This window comes from Mus musculus, chromosome 19 (assembly GCF_000001635.26).
Source record: "Mus musculus strain C57BL/6J chromosome 19, GRCm38.p6 C57BL/6J".
NCBI classification, from domain to species: domain Eukaryota; kingdom Metazoa; phylum Chordata; class Mammalia; order Rodentia; family Muridae; genus Mus; species Mus musculus.
In genome coordinates, this window is record NC_000085.6 from 60540888 (window position 1) to 60560037 (window position 19150).

General features: G+C 38.8%; 1 protein-coding gene and 1 long non-coding RNA gene across 5 annotated transcripts in view; both read right to left on the minus strand.

Moving 5' to 3' along the window:
• Cacul1 (CDK2 associated, cullin domain 1) overlaps positions 1-19150 on the minus strand; it is a 56328-nt gene that overhangs the window by 16192 nt on the left and 20986 nt on the right. For all 4 annotated transcript variants that reach the window (NM_001172097.1, NM_001172096.1, NM_030197.2 and 1 more), the window contains exons 4-5: positions 4559-4654; positions 2123-2225 (exon numbers count right to left, since the gene is read on the minus strand). In NM_001172097.1, coding sequence (NP_001165568.1) covers positions 2123-2225; positions 4559-4654 — 199 coding nt within the window. The remainder of the gene's footprint in view (positions 1-2122; positions 2226-4558; positions 4655-19150) is intronic.
• On the minus strand, positions 6543-10225 carry Gm41884. Its single transcript, XR_877980.1, has 2 exons — positions 10062-10225; positions 6543-8073 (listed from the first exon to the last, which is right to left on the minus strand). It is a non-coding gene; the product is annotated as a predicted gene, 41884 (long non-coding RNA).

Genomic DNA, 19150 nt, shown 5'->3' on the forward strand with positions numbered 1-19150 from the left:
TGCTGGCTAAAGCCTCTGTTTCCGAATGACAGTAAATGGAACTGCAGCATGTCCAGGTGTGTAAAAGCCAAAGGAAACTAATGCTCAGACTTTTAGACATTACAGAGACTGGGTATACTTACTTGCTTTGCTGTAGCCACTACAGCCAAGACACAAACCCTGAGTCACTAATGTTTGGACTTTATTTTTTTTTTAAAGATTTGTTTTTTATTTATATGAGTACACTGCAGCTGTCTTCAGTGCATTGGAAGAGTGCATTGGATCCCATTTCAGGTAGCTGTGAGCCACTATGTGGTTGCTGGGAATTGAGCACACGACCTCTGGCAGAGCAGTCAGTACTCTTAACTGCTGAGCCATCTCTGCAGCCCCCTTTTTCTTTTTTCTTTTTGGACTTTATTTTTTATCTCTCTGACTCAATTTCTATGGTAATGACCACTTATCCTACAGTGTCATAAAATGTAATACTTTAAATACTTGTAAAGAATCTAGAAGAGGTCCTGTTACATGTAAACTGTGTGTATTATCTGTTTAAAAATCTTTGTGATGATCACCTATGCAACTGTTAAAACATTTATAAGGCTTCCTCTCCTGGGACCAAAACCAGTGTGACTAGCAGTCACTCTCTGTGTCCTCCATCGTTAGTATAATACCTAGTAACTGTTCAATAAATATTTAATATGTTTAGTTTTATCCAACTTATAAAAACGTAAGGTTTTTTTTTTTCCATTTGCTGGGAAAAGGATATATCTGCCTTTAAATATCAATTTTATGAGAAATTCAAACTAGGAAATACTCTTACCCAATCTAAGTACAAAATTCTCTTCAATATTCTTCCTATGTGTCCAATAAAGTTGACTTCCAAATTATTAACAGTATAAAGACATATTTAGAAATGAAATACATTCTACCAGATGTAGCATTTCTCTATGGAATTTTAACAAAGAAGAAAATGTGCTTTAGGAATCTAAAAACAATGTCAGTATTCAATGCTATAACCAATGGCTAGAAGCTGGTATAATAGTACACCTCTACCATCTAGAACTTGGGAAACTCAGGCAGGAGGATTACTTAAACTTCCACAAGCAAGACCCTCTCTCAAAACCAAAGTAAGTGGAATATCTCAGAATTAATGTACAAAAATCTTATGTAAGTATCTGACGAGTCTTAAAAATAATGCATGTTAGAATCCAAGCTTATGGTTCTCCTATTTTGGACTCTGGACTCTCTGGGAGTATGATGTCAATTGAATCTACATTATTGAGTGAAAACTGTACCTTGCAAAAGTGAACCGGCCCAGTATATAAATCCTTGTCTTCATTTAAAAGCAAAAGTGAAAACAAGAGCTGTGGTCAAGCTTTAAAACAATTACTTTGTAAAATTTCAGTAAAACCTCTGTGTGGCAGCAACTAATTACAACTAAAAGTTTTCAATAAAATATAAACTACAATCCACATTAGTTACAGAATACTAAAGACTGCCTTGCTGAATACTGACCAAAACATGAGCTTCTGAAGGTGCTTAGTAACTAGTGATGGTTTACCTGGAGTCTACTCGGGAAAGGGAAACTCTCTTAAGGAGGAAATAATGCCAGGGACTGGGAAAGACTGAATGAGCTTGGAACCTGGATCCTAATTAGCTATCTAAACAACCATACTAAATATTTTACAGATGCTAATCCACAGGAAGCTAGCAACTTGCTAACATGGTAAATAGCAGCCACACTAGACTAACAGTAGAACCAGAGAGAGCCTGTGCTCGCCTTCACAGACACCCAGTGCTCTTTCAGAAGTCACTGGTGACACGTGACTTTCCTAATCATACTCCTGCTCAGGGAAGGAATGGCAACACAGAACAGGCCAAGTACACTGTCCAATAAAAGAGCTGCCTAAGTGGCCCAGAACAGTAGGTGACTGTTAAACCAGTTTCAATCGTGTCTCTCTATAGACTGAGGTAGACTTAACTTCCTGCTCTCTGGCTCTAGAGATGTCAATATTGGAGTTTAGAGACAGTGTTCTCAGATGAAAGAAAAGAGTAAGAGTGAGCTGGAGAAGAAAGGGAAAAAGGAAAAAGGAGACCATGGCTAGTGCTGTCTCACCCCCAAAGGAAGTAAAAGTATACTTACGCATTAGGCTGTAAATGTGCTTCTCTGCAACATGTTCCGTAAACAGTTTTATAAGGTCATCTTTTAAGTCTCTGTTAAGCTTAGTTTCTATGTAAAACTTATTCTGAAAAAAAAAAAAGAAAATAAGTTTTTATATATCAATAGGGAAAAGTAATCACTCGCATGAATAGGAGAACTAAATACTGTTTTAGAGAATGAATAAATATATTGATTAATAAAATAATAATAAAATTAAAAAAGCCCTGCAAACTGCAAAACCCAGCCATTCCTAGTCACAGGTTTTCTTGGCATGAGGTTGAAAGATCCAATTATTAACTTCACAATATGGAAACAGTGCAGTACAGAGCCATGCTGTGTGCCATGCCTTTAAGAGTTCATCCCCAGGGCTGGAGAGATAGCTCAGAGGTTAAGAGCACTGACTTCTCTTCCAAAGGTTCTGAATTCAATTCATAGCAATCACATGGTGGCTCATAACCATTTATAATGAGATCTGGTGCCCTCTTCTGGCCTGCAGGCATAGACACAGGCATAATACTGTATGCATCATAAATAAATAAATAAATCTTTAAAAACAAAAAACAAGCTCATCGCCAGCATCAAAAGGCAATGCAGGAAGACTCGAGAAAGGCACTCCTCAGCATCCAAAGCTTAGGGCAAGCAGGTAGTGGAAGCCACTAGGAAAAGTCCCTTTATACAGGCCCTTCAGTAATGGCCACTATACCAAATTCTAGATACCATCTCTGCTCAGAAGCAGATACCCTAATCAGGCTAACCACAAGCAGTGATTAAAGGAAAAGTTCTTCATTTATATCCAATAAAAGATAATTCTATGGTGTACAGCAAGTTATAAAACAGAAACCCTGACTCCCAACATACCTGGGAACTGCCTACTCTCAAGGTCTGTTACAAGATGGACTGCCATTCCTTATTTAACAGAGTCACTTTGAATCAAGTTTTCCCTTTCTTACCAAAATCCACCTGACTAGGAAAACAAATAAAAATCTGAAACTGTTAAATGTGTTCATGTTTTAAATGCTAGCTCAATGACCAAGAGTAGAAAACACAAAGGGAATGAAAACAAATTTTTCAGTCACTCTCTTAGTTCAGCAGTATTTCCCTCTCTGTTTGTTTTTTGCTTTTTTTTTTTTTTAAAGGGGAATCTAAAAATAACATGCAAACCCTTGGTTAAAAACTACAGCTATGCCAATGGGTTAACGCCTTCCAGAGCTGATCCTGTGTTTTAGCTTTATAGGTCCCATTCTATAGAGAAAATGACATGATACACTTGTTTTGAAACACTCCTTACATGGGAACCACTCCTCTCCCCACTGAGTACTACATACTGCTTGTAGCTTAGTACCTGGCACTTTTACCCTAATGTTAGGACCTAGGAGACATTTCTCCACAAAAATATAGAAACATGCCATGGTATTAACTGTGTTATTTTCTTGTTTTCCACAAATTGTTAAAACAATCCCCAACTGATGACAATACAAATATGTCCAATGTTCTGCTATTAAAATGTATGTATGCACGTGCATGTGTGTGTGTATATATATACACACATACACATATATATGTGTATATATACACTTAGTGTTTATATCTATTTATGAACTTGAGAAATTTTACACATAAAATCTGAGTCTTTCAAGGCAATTTTAGCAATTCATTTCTACTCTAAATTATAGGTCTGTTTCTTTTACAGATTCATCAAAAATAAGTATTTCCAAGCACTTTTTAAAGAGTAATTTAAAAGTAATTGTAAGTTACATTTAACAATGGCATGATATATTTTTCCTTTTTAATGATATATATATGTATATGTATTCTGTGAACTATCTAATTCATATCAGACAAAAACATAGTATTGCTGACTTTTTTCTAATTAATCCATAAAAGTTAATTATCAAAGACAATAAATCTGTGTCTAGTATTTTACAAATTTCCTACAATGTTCCCCATCTACTTTTGTTTTGGGTATTTTTCTGAACAAAGGTGTTTCAAGCTTTCCTCATCTAATACTCTCCTTCCTGACAGGATTTAAAGGTCTCCTCTCAGCAAGTACATAGGAATGAGACCTGTGGGGATCCTGGGGGGTGGGGGACAGCACAGAGGAAGAGAGGGTTAGAGAAAAACACATGCAGAATGTACTATATACACGTATGAAACTGTTAAAGAACAAATTTAATAAAAGAAAATTGTGGGAGGGATGGAGAAGAAATGCCCTTCTAGCTTTCTCACCTCCAATTTCTGGCTTATTCCACTTAGATGTGCTGTAAGAATAAGGTGGTGAATTAGGCTCCATATTCATAAACACACCCATCTGTAAACTGACTCAGGAATGGGAAAAAATTATAACTATAGTAAATAAAAACAGAACACAATTAGCCTTGCATGGTTTGGGAAAGAAAGGGTGACAGAGCTCTAACTTACCATATATATGAAAAGAGGCACGATGCTCTGCAATGCTCCCATATACTGTCCCAGAGCTATATTAAATCTTTCAATATAGAGGTCTGGAGGGCTGGCCTGTGGGAAAGAATATCAACGTAAGTACTCTGGGAAACCAGCTGAAAGTACTTCTTCAACCCCAGCAATATAAACTCAGAAAGAACCTAAAATGGGGAGGTACTTATACTCTAAAGTCAGTTCAGATTTTTTTTTGTTCCAAAGTCTATTCTATGACACTTTAGTCACTTTAAAAAACTATATGGCTTTAACATATTAGCTAAAAAGTATGATTTTAATAAATCACCACTGAATTAGAGATAGTTCTTAAAGGAATCAAACCATATTAGGACCTGGAATTAGGGGGGACAGAATTCAAGTAAGTAAAGCAGGCTCTAGACACTACCAGAGGCTGAATTGATGTCAAGCAGTTAAGCATGCTTGCTCCTCTTACAAAAGAACCAAGGTTCAGCTTCCATCACCCACATGGTAGCTGACAACCACCTAAACCTTTGGTTCTAGGGAATCCAATACTATCTTCTGGTCTCCACAAGCACTGTATCATGTGGTATACAAACATACAATGAAGTAAAGCACTGACAAGTATAAAATAAAGTAAACCAATCTTTTAAGACACTATTAGAGTGGCTAATACATTTTTAAATTTTATCTCCATTGTAAACAGCTTCTCTAGTTAACCAACTGTCAACAAGAGAAGTAAGGACTCAAATGATTCACATATACCTGCAGGTCTAGACTGAAGTACAGTATAATGCACATCTAACGTCACTCACTCCTACAAAATACTAAGTCACAAATTCACCAAGGAACCTCTCCAAATTTACTGTACGTTGACTGAACATGTCTTGTCTCCCAGTATAGCTATAACTGAAGTAAGGAAATAATTAAAATTCCATGAAGTCATAAGGGCATGGCCCCACATCCTACAAAGACCATGCCCTTAAAGAGACAAAGGGTTTCTAAATCTTTGCTATCAAAATGTGGCACGGAGAAGGCTTTGGTGAGAATGTTTCAGCTGCAATCCAGGAGGAGTCTTCACCAGGAACCCATAAGCCAGAACCTCAATCTAGAAACTTCTCCGCTTCCAAACCGATATAAGAAATAACTTAAACTGCCCAGTCTATGGTATTTTGTTGTAGTACCATAAGATGATATGTTTTACAAAACTATATCCATGTACTATTTTATTTTATTCTTTAAGTTAATTTAACATTAAAGAAGCCTAAATAAAAGATTAAATTAATTAAATTTTAAAAGATTAAATTTTAGCAAATGATAATTAAATTATAAATTATAATTAAATTACTTAAATTAAATAAATTTAAATTAAATTATTAATTAAATTTTAAAATGTTAAATTTAAAGGGATTAAAATATTAGCAAATGATAAGATACATGAACTAAAAATTTCTGAGCCACAGTGTTGGGGAATGGGAAGGTATAAAATATAAAAACAAAACATTCCACACATAAGGTCTGTTCTTTGAAAACTTCATCACCTGACAACCAGACCTTAAAGACAACATCATGCTTTCATGTTCTACCACACTAAGACTCCTAAGTACCAAGTTCAACCATATGAAATTAGGGGGCTGGAGAAATGGCTCAGTGGTTAAGGGTGCTTGCTGTTCTCCCAGAAGACCTGAGTTTGGATCCCAGAACCCTATCAAGCAGCTCACAACCTGTAATTCCAGAACCAAGGATTCCAGCCCTCTAACTGGCCTCTTCAGGTACCCATCCACTCATATACAGAGACATACACATAAACTAAGTAAAATTATACAAACTGTGCCTTAAGCTATTTGAGAAATGTTGAATGTTCTAATACCTCTAAAGGAGTCACCTCATAATGCTTCTACCTAGGAGCTTGGAATATATGCTGGGAACTATCTCTACTTCATCTTTCATTACAGAGTACTTAAAGGTCTGGTGTTTATCTTCCCATTTCTTTTCCTAGTCTTCCTAACTACCTGTGGAATAAAAGTTGTCTCTATCATACATAAGAGGGAAACAGCTCAGAAATATTTAACCATTTGAGTATGATCCCAAGCTAATAAGCACTAAGACTCAATCAGATTCCAGCAACTTCTTAGTACTCCAAAATCCCCACTACCATCTTTTTTCTTAAGTTCACACCTCTCAATTTAGAGCACACTGTCTACTTCTGATTCCACAGCCTACACCTTCTTTCTTATACACAACCCAGCTCAGTACATGGACCAACTAACCAATCCCAAGTAGAATCAGTGTTGTTCTGTCTGCCCAAACATCTCTCTACCCACGCCTCACCAAACTTACTCTTTTCCTTCAAGTTTTGTCACTTTCTCAAAACATCTGAGTTCCCTTCAGTGGAGCAAACCACTTACTGCTCCTACTGAGTAATCTCTGCTACTAACTGCAAGCCCCTGAGGCAACAATCTGTACCTTACCTGCTCTTCTCCAATCTAACCACAATGCCTAGAATACAGGATACAGGGAGAGGTATATTTTTCAAAAGCAGGGTCTTTTGAAATCTAAACTTTACAACATCTAAATCTAACCTAGCACTGTTTAAATCTAAATTTCTACTTTAGTATTATCAAGGTTCTAGTGTACTGAGCAACTAATGCATCACTTTGAATTTCAATTTCTATGCTAAGGAGCAATACTCACACTATGCTATTTCTGAGAATGTGGCAAAAATAAGAGAAAATCTGGAACCGCTTTGAAAAAAGACACATACTGTAAAACTATATATGAGCAAGGGTGCACAGCAGCCATGTGCCTAACACTTAGAAAAATCCATTCATATTTTAAAAAGCAATCTTCGCCAACCAGAGAACTTAGGAGAAATGGCTTGCATCACAAGCAAGCCTAACTACCCTTAATGAACAGACTGGCATACACCATCTTCCTCAAAGAAGCTTCAAAGAACTTAGGAAATGATATTCAGCACTCAAAGAAGTAAATTCTACCCATATAGAAGAAAAAATTTGAAAAGCTATTACATTAAAATTTTTTTTTCATTTTCATAAAAGGACACTTCGTCTAAGTGTTAAAAAAAACATGAACACTGATCAAAAGGCACATTTAACAGCAGAGAGAATAAATACAATTGAACTCCTTATTCCTTTACAAAGTCATAAAGCCTCAAAGGTTAGGAGTATTAAAAAGTACTTTTTGTGCTAAATCAAATGTCAGAACACTTAACTTTTTTACTTCCACATTTCATGTTGCACTTACTCAAAACCTTTGAAATGACAGGACTATAAATTATGACAGTCTGAGAAAATAAACTCCATCTATTCCAGGAAACTAGAAATAAATGTGACTTTGAAAATCCTAATCAAACTGTTCCTCTTTAAAACTTACATCCAATAAACTCTGGTCCCCACTGAGAAAAATGATGCCTAGTTGAGTTTCACTATTCCAAAATGGTATTATTTGGCTTGAACATTAATTGGAAAAATAATCCATCATATCAAAAAGGAAGAAACAAGCTGCAGAAAAAAATAATAATTATTCTAAACTTCTTGCAATTTTTAGGGGAAGTAGTGCAGGTGCTTTGGACAGAACCCACAGCTAAACCCTCAGCCCCCTCCTTATTTAGTTTAAAATTTTAGTCAGTTCAAATGGGTTTAGTGTTTTAAGTTAACTTCCTACTCCCTGAAACCACCACTTAATTATTTTCTATCCTTCTGAAAAATACATTGCTTGTAGAAATAAGAGTATGATAGCTCTCTATACACATGTGAATATCAATCTGTAATCTATCTTGGAGTAAGTTTTATTGTATTGCATCTTAAACATTTTGGCCTCAGGAACCATTTGCACTATTTAAATAACTGAAGATGGGGCTGAAGAGATGGCTCAGTAGTTAAGAGCACCTACTGCTCTTATAGGGAACCCAGGATTGGATTCCAGCTCACGCATGACAGTTCACAGGGATCTGATGCTGTCTTCTTGCTGCCATAGGGTCCTGTACCCATATAAAGCACATAAACTCATGTGGATGCACAAATACACATGAAAATAATAAATGATAAATCTTTAAGCCTGAAGGCTCCAAAAAGCCTTTAGTTTTATGTGGGCTACAGCAAATGCTTTTCTATCTGGAATTAGTAAAGGTGCAGTGAAGAGCCCCTGTACTCCCACGGAGACTGAGAACGGCCTGGGCAACAAGTGAGAATGTGTAGTTCAAAAACAAATAAAACTGGACTTTATCAACAGGGGACACTCCACCTCTTAAACATCTAGAGCCCAGACAGCAAGGTGTATTTAGTAAACATTATACTACTACTCACCAAATCATGTCCAATCCCTAAAGCCAAATTATAGACATTTTTAAGATGAGTGACTTGGTTAGCAATGGTGTTTAGACATACTAGCTCCCAACAAAATCTACTCTATTGCCAAGCTCAAAGCTGATTAAGGAACTGTGAAAAGTTAAAGCCTACAAATAAAATGTTCAGCACCTACTAGTACCCTTGGGTATTGCCCAAGTAGGAAATGAAAAGCACTGTGACTTAAACACAGCAGGAAATATTCATTTGTACAAACATGGTGGGTGAGCAGAAGCAGACTACATTAGGCACAATGAGTTTCACAGGCATTGCAGACTAGAGGAAATGGGCTTCACAGATGAGGGTCCAAAGAATAAGTCCTTCAGTTTTCAAGAGACATAAAACCAAGGGTTGTGAATTGTATGGTGTGTCTTCAAAAGTACACCAGCACACACACCAGTAACACATATTTCTTACATATTTGCTGCTATCAAGAGTCTATTAGCTACTATTCTGCCATGAGTCTAGTCTCTTCTGCTGCAGCCAAATCACTGCCACTTCATTGTGCATTACTGTAAAGAGCAAAGGCTTAGTGTTTCTGAAACCATCCAACTGCTTCATAGTATAAGCAGCTGAAAGCATGTTTACTCCAGGGTTGACCTTCTTTGCTATACAATAAACAAACAAACAAAAAAGGGAACATGTTTTGCAATAAAGTCAACATGGATGTAGAGGTCTTTGATAAAAAAGAGCATTTTTGATAAAATTATCCAATCAGCAACATCCTAAGATTTTGTTACATTATGTACCATTATATAACCCTTTTTTCTTTAATGTGTTTTAGGAAGCAGGTATATTGCTATGATAAAACAAATTAGGTTTAAAAGTTAAGACATAGCTTTGAAAAAAGGTGTATTGCATGATGTTCACCAGATACAGTACACAATTGTTTAAAATTCTGGCTTTCAGGGAGAGAATAAAGTTGAATAATTTTCATTAAACATTTTCTTAGAAATGTAACTATGAACCCCCAGAGCAGGTGAGGGATCCATCTTGTCTCCCAGATCCCTCTGAGACCAGTCTGCGCAGGTGAGAGTGCGGATTGCAGAAGTGACACAGCTTCTGGGACAGGCCCTGTTTTGGGCTGTAGACATCCGGGAACTTTCCCCACCAGAGGAAAGGTGACCACCTGGGAGGGCTCTGACCTCCAGAGCAGGTTAGGGAACCATCTTGTGTCTTGGGTCCCTCGGAGACCAGTCTGTGCAGGTGACCACGCAGACTTCAGAGGCAACCCATCTTCTGGGACAGGCCCTGTTTCGGGCCTTCATCTTCAGCCAGAGGCAGGTCTGAACGCCAGACCGCTGTGCACCTTCCCTGCAAGAGGAGAGTACTCTGACCACTGAGACTCAGAAGAGAGCTGGACTCCCAGGACAGCTGACATGCTAACAGAATCACAGGAGAAACAGGCTCCAGCCAGAGACAACCATAACAACTAACACCAGAGATTACCAGATGGCAAAAGGCAAATGCAAGAATCTTACCAACAGAAACCAAGACTGCTCACCATCATCAGAATCCAGCACTCCCACCTCAGCCAGTCCTGGATACCCCAACACACCCAAAAAGCAAGACTCGGATTCAAAATCATCTCTCATTATGATGGTAGAAGACATCAAGATGGGCTTTAATAACTTAAATAAATACAGGAGAACACTGTTAAACAGGTAGAAGTCCTTAAAGAATCACAGAAAAACACTGCTAAACTGGTAGAAGTCCTTAAAGAGGAAACACAAAAATCCCTTAAAGAATTAAAGGAAAACACAACCAAACAGGCACTCACTGATAAGTGGATTTTAGCCTAGAAACTTTGAATACCCAAGATACAATTTGCAAAACACAAGAAAATCAAGAAGAACGAAGACCAAAGTGTGGATAACTTCATTCCTTCTTAGAATAGGGAACAAAACACCCATGGAAGGAGTTACAGAGACAAAATTTGGAGCCAAGACGAAAGGATGTACCATCCAGAGACTACCCCACCCAGGGAGCCATCCCATAATCAGCCACCAAACCCAGACACTATTGCATATGCCAGCAAGATTTTGCTGAAGGGACCCTGTTATAGCTGTCTCTTGTGAGGCTATGCCAGTGCCTGGCAAACACAGAAGTGGATACTCACAGTCATCTATGGGATGGAACACAGGGCCCCCAATGGAGGAGCTAGAGAAAGTACCCAAGGAGCTGAAGGGGTCTGCAACCCTATAGGTGGAACAACAATATGAACTAACCAGTACCCCCAGAGCTCGTGTCTCTTTGCAGTCACCTGCGCCTCTGCCTCTGCCCCTCGGCCCCTCTGCCTCTGCCTCCCCAGTGGTATACACGTGTCACTCATACCCTACCATATAGGACATTCCCAAGTGAGATTGGTTGCTTTATTTTCTAATTCACACATGTACAATTTGATCCACCACTGCTTGCATTATCATTGCAAATGTCAACAAAATTACAGGGGAAATAATACACAGTAGAAAGCCTGTATTTAGCAGAGCCTTGAACAAGTTTAAGGGCCCCCAGAGTTACTCTAGTGAGCATATCAGGTGAACTGAGTTCTAAGGACTGGTCATGCTAGGTCCTTTGAAGAACAGCAAGCATTCTGAACAGCTAAACAGCTGAACAGTTCCAGTTAGTTCCTAAGGATTTATTTCTTAAAGGAAAATTTCCCCTATCTTTTGAAACAAGCACATAGCTGTCTCAAAGCAAACCTTAAAAAATAACATATTCTATGATCTATGGGAGCAAAACGAGATGTCTCAGAAGTAAAGGGCCTTTTTAAAACCTTTTTAGGGCTGGTGAGATGGCTCAGTGGGTTAGAGCACCCGACTGCTCTTCCGAAGGTCCAGAGTTCAAATCCCAGCAACCACATGGTGGCTCACAACCATCCGTAACGAGATCTGACTCCCTCTTCTGGTGTGTCTGAAGACAGCTACAATGTACTTACATATAATAAATAAATAAATCTAAAAAAAAAAAAAAAAACCTTTTTAAAAAATATAATCTATATAAATATATTCTACAGTCTGGTAATAAGCAAATGTAGGTAGTATCTGCTTGTCCTTCTATCTGTCTCAACTGAAACAAGCAGATGCTTCAAAAATCTTAACTGTACTGCAGATATGTGCTTTCTAGCAACTTACAGAATGTCACTTCTGAATCTGTCTGAGAACCTAAGATCATGCTAAGCCTGCAATGAAACAGGTTAAGGAGAAGTCTCTACCCTCAGAGGCTCATGATGAACATTAAAACCACTGTCTGAATGAGCACTTGTGGAAATGGCTCAGGGTTAGATTAGATTGTCTCACTGGAAAATTCTCCTGTAAGAACGACTTTCTGTAGGCAACTGCTTCAGTGAAAAGCCTTCAGCAGTTCACAAGTAAAAGAGTTACTAATGGTAATGATATCTATTTTGCTTGAGGTCTAGGAAGAAAGGTAACCAGGTAAATTTCTTTTAAGGTAGGGAGAGAGGGAAGGAGGGAGGATGTGTGTGTGTGTATGTGTGTGTGTGTGAGAGAGAGAGAGAGAGAGAGAGACAGAGACAGAGAGACAGAGACAGTAACCTCATGTGCATGGGTATCCATGGAGTCCAGAACAGTACATCAGAACCTCTTAGAGCTGGAGTTACAGGCTGCTGTGAGCTGCCCAATGTAAGTGGTAAGATCAAATTCTAGTTCTGCACAAGAGCTATAAACACTTTTAACCATTTCTTCAGTCCAATAACTTTATTACCTAAAATCTTCAGTCTAGCAAGAAGAAAAGAAGTATACTTGGGGAAGTAAAGAGGTTATTTGTTCATCTGCTTGTTTTAAGACACACTTTGAATGTCAACAGATTTAAATTTTAAGGCCTTTATTTTTTTCATTTTGCCAAGACAACTGCAAGCAACCAGTTGGATTGTACTGCCACCCACTGGGCAAAAAGCAAATAGCAATGCAACACCTGCCCAGCTTTAACACCATCAAAAGATGGATGGCCCTTTACTTGCAGCTGGACAAGAAGGCTTATATATAAGTAGATGTTTGTACAGACTGAATAAAATTAAGTAAAAGAGACTAGCTATAGCTTAGTTCCAACTAATTTTATTATTGATCTGTCAATTATAGTAACTAGAAACCTAAGATATATTTAGCTTAAACATATCAAAAGTATTAATTTTATTAAAATATTTTAAGTGTACCTAATCAACTTCCTTTTAATTAAAACAGCTAACAAACACCTCTCTAAACTGCTGTTTAGAAATTTAAGAATGAAAATGTGTACCATTCCACAGCCCCCTTGCTCTGGATCTGAACAGAAAATTATCTGTGCTGTTTCCCCCACTTTAATGTTATTTATTGTCTTTCCCTGGAAGCAGACTGCTTAAACAACTTAGTAATGTGAAGTTCCAAACTACTGAAAATGAGCAACTCTTAATGGTCAGTGAACTGCATCAAAAGCCACAACGCTCAGGTGGCTAAAGTGAAGATGCACTACAGTTCAACCAAGTGCACTTAACTTATCCACAAAATGCTTAGGAAAAAGTGGTTCACAACTGTTCCAATGGATTCTGCATCACATACATACACAAACACACACGGGGGGGGGGGGGAGATAAAATACAGCTTTCTTGCTCACTCATGTTGTATACCTGTGCTGAGAGTTTGATCCACGTTATCCTTACTTAGGACCAGAATTAAGAGGAACCTTTGCAGCTGAAGGGGTTTGTAACTCCATAGGAAGAATAACAATATCAACCAACCAGACCCCTGCCCAAGACTCCCAAGGACTAAACCACCAACCAAAGAGTACACAGGGAGGGACCCATGGCTCCAGCTGCATATGTAGCAGAGAATTGCTTTATCTGGCAATGGGAGGGGAGGGCCTTGGTCCTGTGAAGGATCAATGCCCCAGTGTAGGGGAATGCTAGGGCAGTAAGGCAGGAGTGGGTGGGTGTGAGAGCACCCTCATAAAAGCAGGGAGGAGGGGGATAGGATCGGGGATTTGCAGAGGGGAAACAAAGTAGGGGGGATAACTTTGAAATGTAAATAAAGATGAACATTTGCCATTGGGAACACCAAGGCAAGGAAGCAGCAACATAAGGAACTGCAGAGCCAACATTAAGTATTCCTGCGTTTGTGGACACACTACTTTCAGGAACAACTCATGTGCCAAAAGTCATTTGGTATGGCCTAATTTCAAGGTAGTGAGCGAGTACAACTCTACTATATCTGCAGACGGAACTGGGAACTGGAAACAAGGTCAGCAGCACTACAGCTGGCACATTCACCTCAAGTCCTAAATCAAGGCCATGGTAGGCTGACAGACACTAGCATGAGTCATTCAGATTGCAATTCTCAAAAGTACACACTGTTCAAAAGATGGCATCCTGATGGATAGTTAAACACAACAACCCGCACAATAGTTAGCATGACAGTGGCAACATAAACATTAAAGTCTGCCAGGGGTAGAGGATTCAAAGTGGAGGCAACCATAGCAGAGCAGCAGAACACTTCCTTGGCAGGAAAGAGGAGCTACTGGAAAAAGAAACCAGATGGGAAAAAGATCTGAATATGTAAAGGTGCAATCAACCAAAAAGCAAAATACTGCTGTGCAGTTCTCATGGAAAGGTAATTACACAAGGAGTCTTCAACTCCTCATCAAGGGCTACTGTCTTGCTCTGGAAGGAATGAAGTCAGAGAGTTAAGAAAAGGTGCACAGATATATTTGAAAATTTTTCACAGTAGAGAAAATTAGCCAGGACTTGGAACTCAGTTTATTTTCCTACTCAGTCACTCTTGACATCACAGAATATTAAAATGATCATTATGTCTTTTTCCATAAAAGCTGCTAAAGAATAAAGCTGCAATTTTTCTGTAATTCTAGCATCTAGGTACTGTATACTAAGGCCTAGCATACATAGCATAAATATTTGTTAATGGTTCATGGTTTTTACACTAAGACTAGAGCCACATGTATACCTTATTTTACTCAGAGCTTGGAAAATTTTGAAGGCACTATGATAGGGCTCCAGTAAGACCTGAGACCACACACTGATATTTCTGGGAAAGTTAAAGGGTCCCAGTAAATTATTCACACAAATTAAGATCAAGTTTTGGGTTGTATTTTATGTGTATGAGTGTTTTGCCTGCATGTATGCATGTGTACGACTTGCAAACTTGATGCTCAGACCTGTCAGAGGTGGCATCAGAATCCCTGGAACTAAAGTTGTAGATGGCATAAGCTACCATGGAGGAGCTGAAAATTGAACCTAGAGAGCAACAAGTGCTCTCAACCACTGAGCCATCTCTCTCACCCCATATCAAATTTTAATACATCAGTTTCAATACCAATTTAAAGACATCCCCCTTTCAGAGTTTCAATTTTTTAGATTCTGGAACTGCAGATGACCTGTTAGTCTGCCACCAACAGCACTTCCCCATACCCCATCATTCCTAAACCAGTCCATTTTCTATGCTTCTAACACTGATGCTCTAAGATGTAGTTCCTGGCATTCAGTGGTTTCTGCAATCTGAATCTGGTCTGCCTTGTCTAGCTTTTCCCCTCTCCCAACCCCACTGGAACATCATTCGCTGTCTTCTTCACAGGACTGCTTCTTAAGGCCCGAGTAAGCACCACAAAGGAGCCTCTGCCCACAAAGTTCTCTTGTCCCTTGTCCATGACAACTCTTTGTTGGTGAGGCCATCTTCACTGCCCTAACTAAGCTGAGATTAGTCAAGTTTTACTCTGAATCATGGCTGTCTGGATGGCTCTAAACAATGCAGCAGTCTAACAAAGAGCCATTGTGCTTTAATGCTTTCTTTAAGTTCCACACCTGCTGTTGAGAAAAATGCTAAGGCTTTTGATTTTCCAAATTTTATTATTTTCTAACCTTGTGTTTTAAATTCTATTCCAAATTAAATTTTCTTAAAACCAACACCCTACCTTCACCTTGTTTGATATGGGGGCTCTTTTTGCTGCTGTTGTCATCATTTTCCTGATGGATGCCAGGCTACCTGGCCCATAAGCTTCCAGGGGTTCTCCTGCCTCTTCCACCATCTCCCTGTAGAAGCATGAGGGTTAAGTGTCTGGCTTATGAATGGGCTCTAGGGATTTAAATTTCCCACTGAGCCATCTCACCAGCCCTTGTCTAACATGTCCAACATTTACTTTCAATTTTTCTGTTTCCTTACTATCTTTCAGCTGTGGTTCTTGGCAGCAATATTTGATAAAGTTGCAGGATTTCATACTGTCTGATTATTGCTTCTCAAAGCAGTCCTTAGCTTTTATCATTTCATATAATGATAGACAGGGTAAAATTTAAGTTATTCCTTATTCTATGCCTCATCTGTTCTTTGTGCCTTTTCCCTCCTTTTCGTGGCTTGATTATTTTCTATTATTATTATTAAATCTTCTTTTACAGTCATTACCAACCTTCCTGGTCCATCCTCTGACAGTTCTTCATTCCATCCCTCCCCCACCCCCACACCCCATCTCCAAGAGGATGTCCCTACCCCACCCCACCCAACCCATTAGACCTCCCACTCCTTATGATCTCAAGTCTCTGGAGGGTTAGATGTATCTTCTCTCAGTGAGGCCAGACCAGGCAACACTCGGCTGTATCTGTGTTGGGGGCATCAGACCAGCTAATATATGCTGCCTGTTTGGTGGCTCAGTGTCTGAGAGATCTCAGGAGTCCAGGTTATTTGAGATTGCTGGTCACTCTCCTCCTATGGTCACTCTCCTCCTCAGTGTCTTCTAGACTTTCTCTAATTTAACCACAGGGGTCCCTGGCTTCTGTCCATTGGTTGGGTATAAGTATCTGCAAGCTTGATTATTTTTTAATTACATTTTCTCCCTCTATCATCATGTTAATTATGCATATGGAGGTTAGCCTACAATTACAGATTGTATGCTACCAAACCGTTACACACTATTGCTGTAAGTTCTGCTTACATGTATCTTTTATACTCTCTTCATCATTTGGGTCAGTGAGATGGCTCAGTGGGTAAGGTACCTTGCTGCCAAGCCTGAGGACCTTAGGTTGATCCCTAGGACTGACATGGTGAAGATAATCAACTCCTGCAACTATCCTCTGATTGCCACATGTGCACTGTGGTATGTAAAAGAGTCTCTCCTCTCCCCCCGTCCCTACCCTGATGTTCTTGTAAGTCTGTCACACTGTCACACACACACACACACACACACACACACACACACAAATGTAAAATAAACATTATCACATTTATATAATCTCGGCTTATCTTTTTGTTATTGTACTTTACTCCAACCTGAATCACCAAATTTTCACCTATAAACATCTATCCAAATATTCTATTTTTTCATTTTTCCTTTGTTCAAAATAGATTCTTTTCTCGTAAAATATATCCTGATTGCATCTCCCCATTCTCTACTTACTCCCAGTTCCTTCCCAAGTCCCCTCCACTCTAGATCCACTCCCTTTCTGTCTCTCATTAGAAAAAAACAGGCTTCTAAGAGATATCAACCAAACTTGACAAAATAAAATGTAGTAAGATAAAGCAAAAACTATCACACCAAGACATTGATCAGAAGAATACTCTGTATTATTTCTTTAAAGAGACTACTGGTGGTTCTCAATTCTTGTCTGATATTTCTCAAAACTTTACAATCACATTTCCAACTCTGACTACTTCTGATATAATACCAGACAATGATTATGAAAAATTAACAACTCATGCCTAGGAAAGTATCTTCTCCAAAAAGAATCTACTTTTGCTTCTCATGACTCAAGGTGCCAGCCAGTCTAGACCACCATAACTAAGCAAGAAGAAAGTTTCTGTGCCAAAGGTCACTCTATAGCTTGTCAATCTGACTGCTGCTGGGAGCTATTCCTCCAGTTTGATGAGCTTTGATAATCTATTATATATCTTCTATTCAAGTCTATCAGAGCTCTATTAAATTTGACAGTGCAGAGTGCAGAGTTGAGGATGCAGCTCCATAGCACAGTACATAAATGAATTTTAGAGTACAGTGGCCTCCCCCCACTTCCAGAATAGGAAGGTGGCCCAAGAAGTAGTTAGTTCAAGTGTCACTCTCCTCTCTCTGAAGTTTCCTTTTCTCAGATCTTGGCCCTATATATAACTCCTTGGTTTTCTGTTCTACTCTGGTCTTGTTTTTTGTTTGTTTGTTTGTTTTTCTTGGTTTGGTTTGGTTTGGTTTAGTTAGTTTGTTTTTAAATTGTTCTCAGCAGGAGTAAACCAATCATATCTTCTTATCAAAGACATATCTACTTTACCTAACAGAATACGCTGCATATTTAGACAGAAAAGTATTAGCTACATCAAATTTCTCACCAGAAATGCCTGAAACAAATAAACCAATTTAGTTGTTCTTTGTTTTCGGACTTTTTTGTTTGTTTCTTCTAATAATGATGAAAAAATTCAACTATGATTAGTTGAAACAAGTGGTGGTAGTATTTTTAAGTTTCTGAACAGGAATATATGCCCACAAACTAGGTATAATGGCACATAGCTTTGATCCCAAAATTCAAGAACCAGAGACAGTTTGAGACCAGCTGAGATTACATAGTGAGGTTCTGTCACCTCATACACAGACCCACATGACACACCTCAGAATACATGCCCACAAATTATGGATTTTAAAGATATTAAAACTGAATGAGCCGGGCGTGGTGTCGCACACCTTTAATCCCAGCACTCGGAAGGCAGAGGCAGGCAGATTTCTGAGTTTGAGGCCAGCCTGGTCTACAAAGTGACCAGGACAGCCAGGGCTACACAGAGAAACCCTGTCTTAAAAAACAAACAAACAAAAAACAAAAACAAAAAAACAAAACAAAACAAAACTGAATGAAGACTCTGTAGAGGCAAACAAGAAAACATTGCATGTGTCAGGCAATGTTAGAGCAGAGTGCCAGCAGCAATTAGTGTGACAGCCTACTAACTGGCCATTTCCTGAAAGCAAAGGAAAGAGAGAAAAGAGGAGCCAAATATGAACGTGGGATCTCAAGCCTGAGATAGTGAGCTGGGTAGAGGCATTCCAACTTGGCTATGAATGCAACATATATATCAGAAGTAATTCAAACTCAGCAGGCATGCTGGAAGTCCTAGTCCAAGCCCTCAGCCTAAATATGATGGTGTCTACAAATGTGAAGAGAACTTTGCAAAACTAAGCAGCTGGGTCAAGAGTTGTAGTGCACACTTTTAATTCTAACACTGGGGAGTCAGAGGAAGGTAGATCTTTCTGAGACTAGCCTAGTCTACAT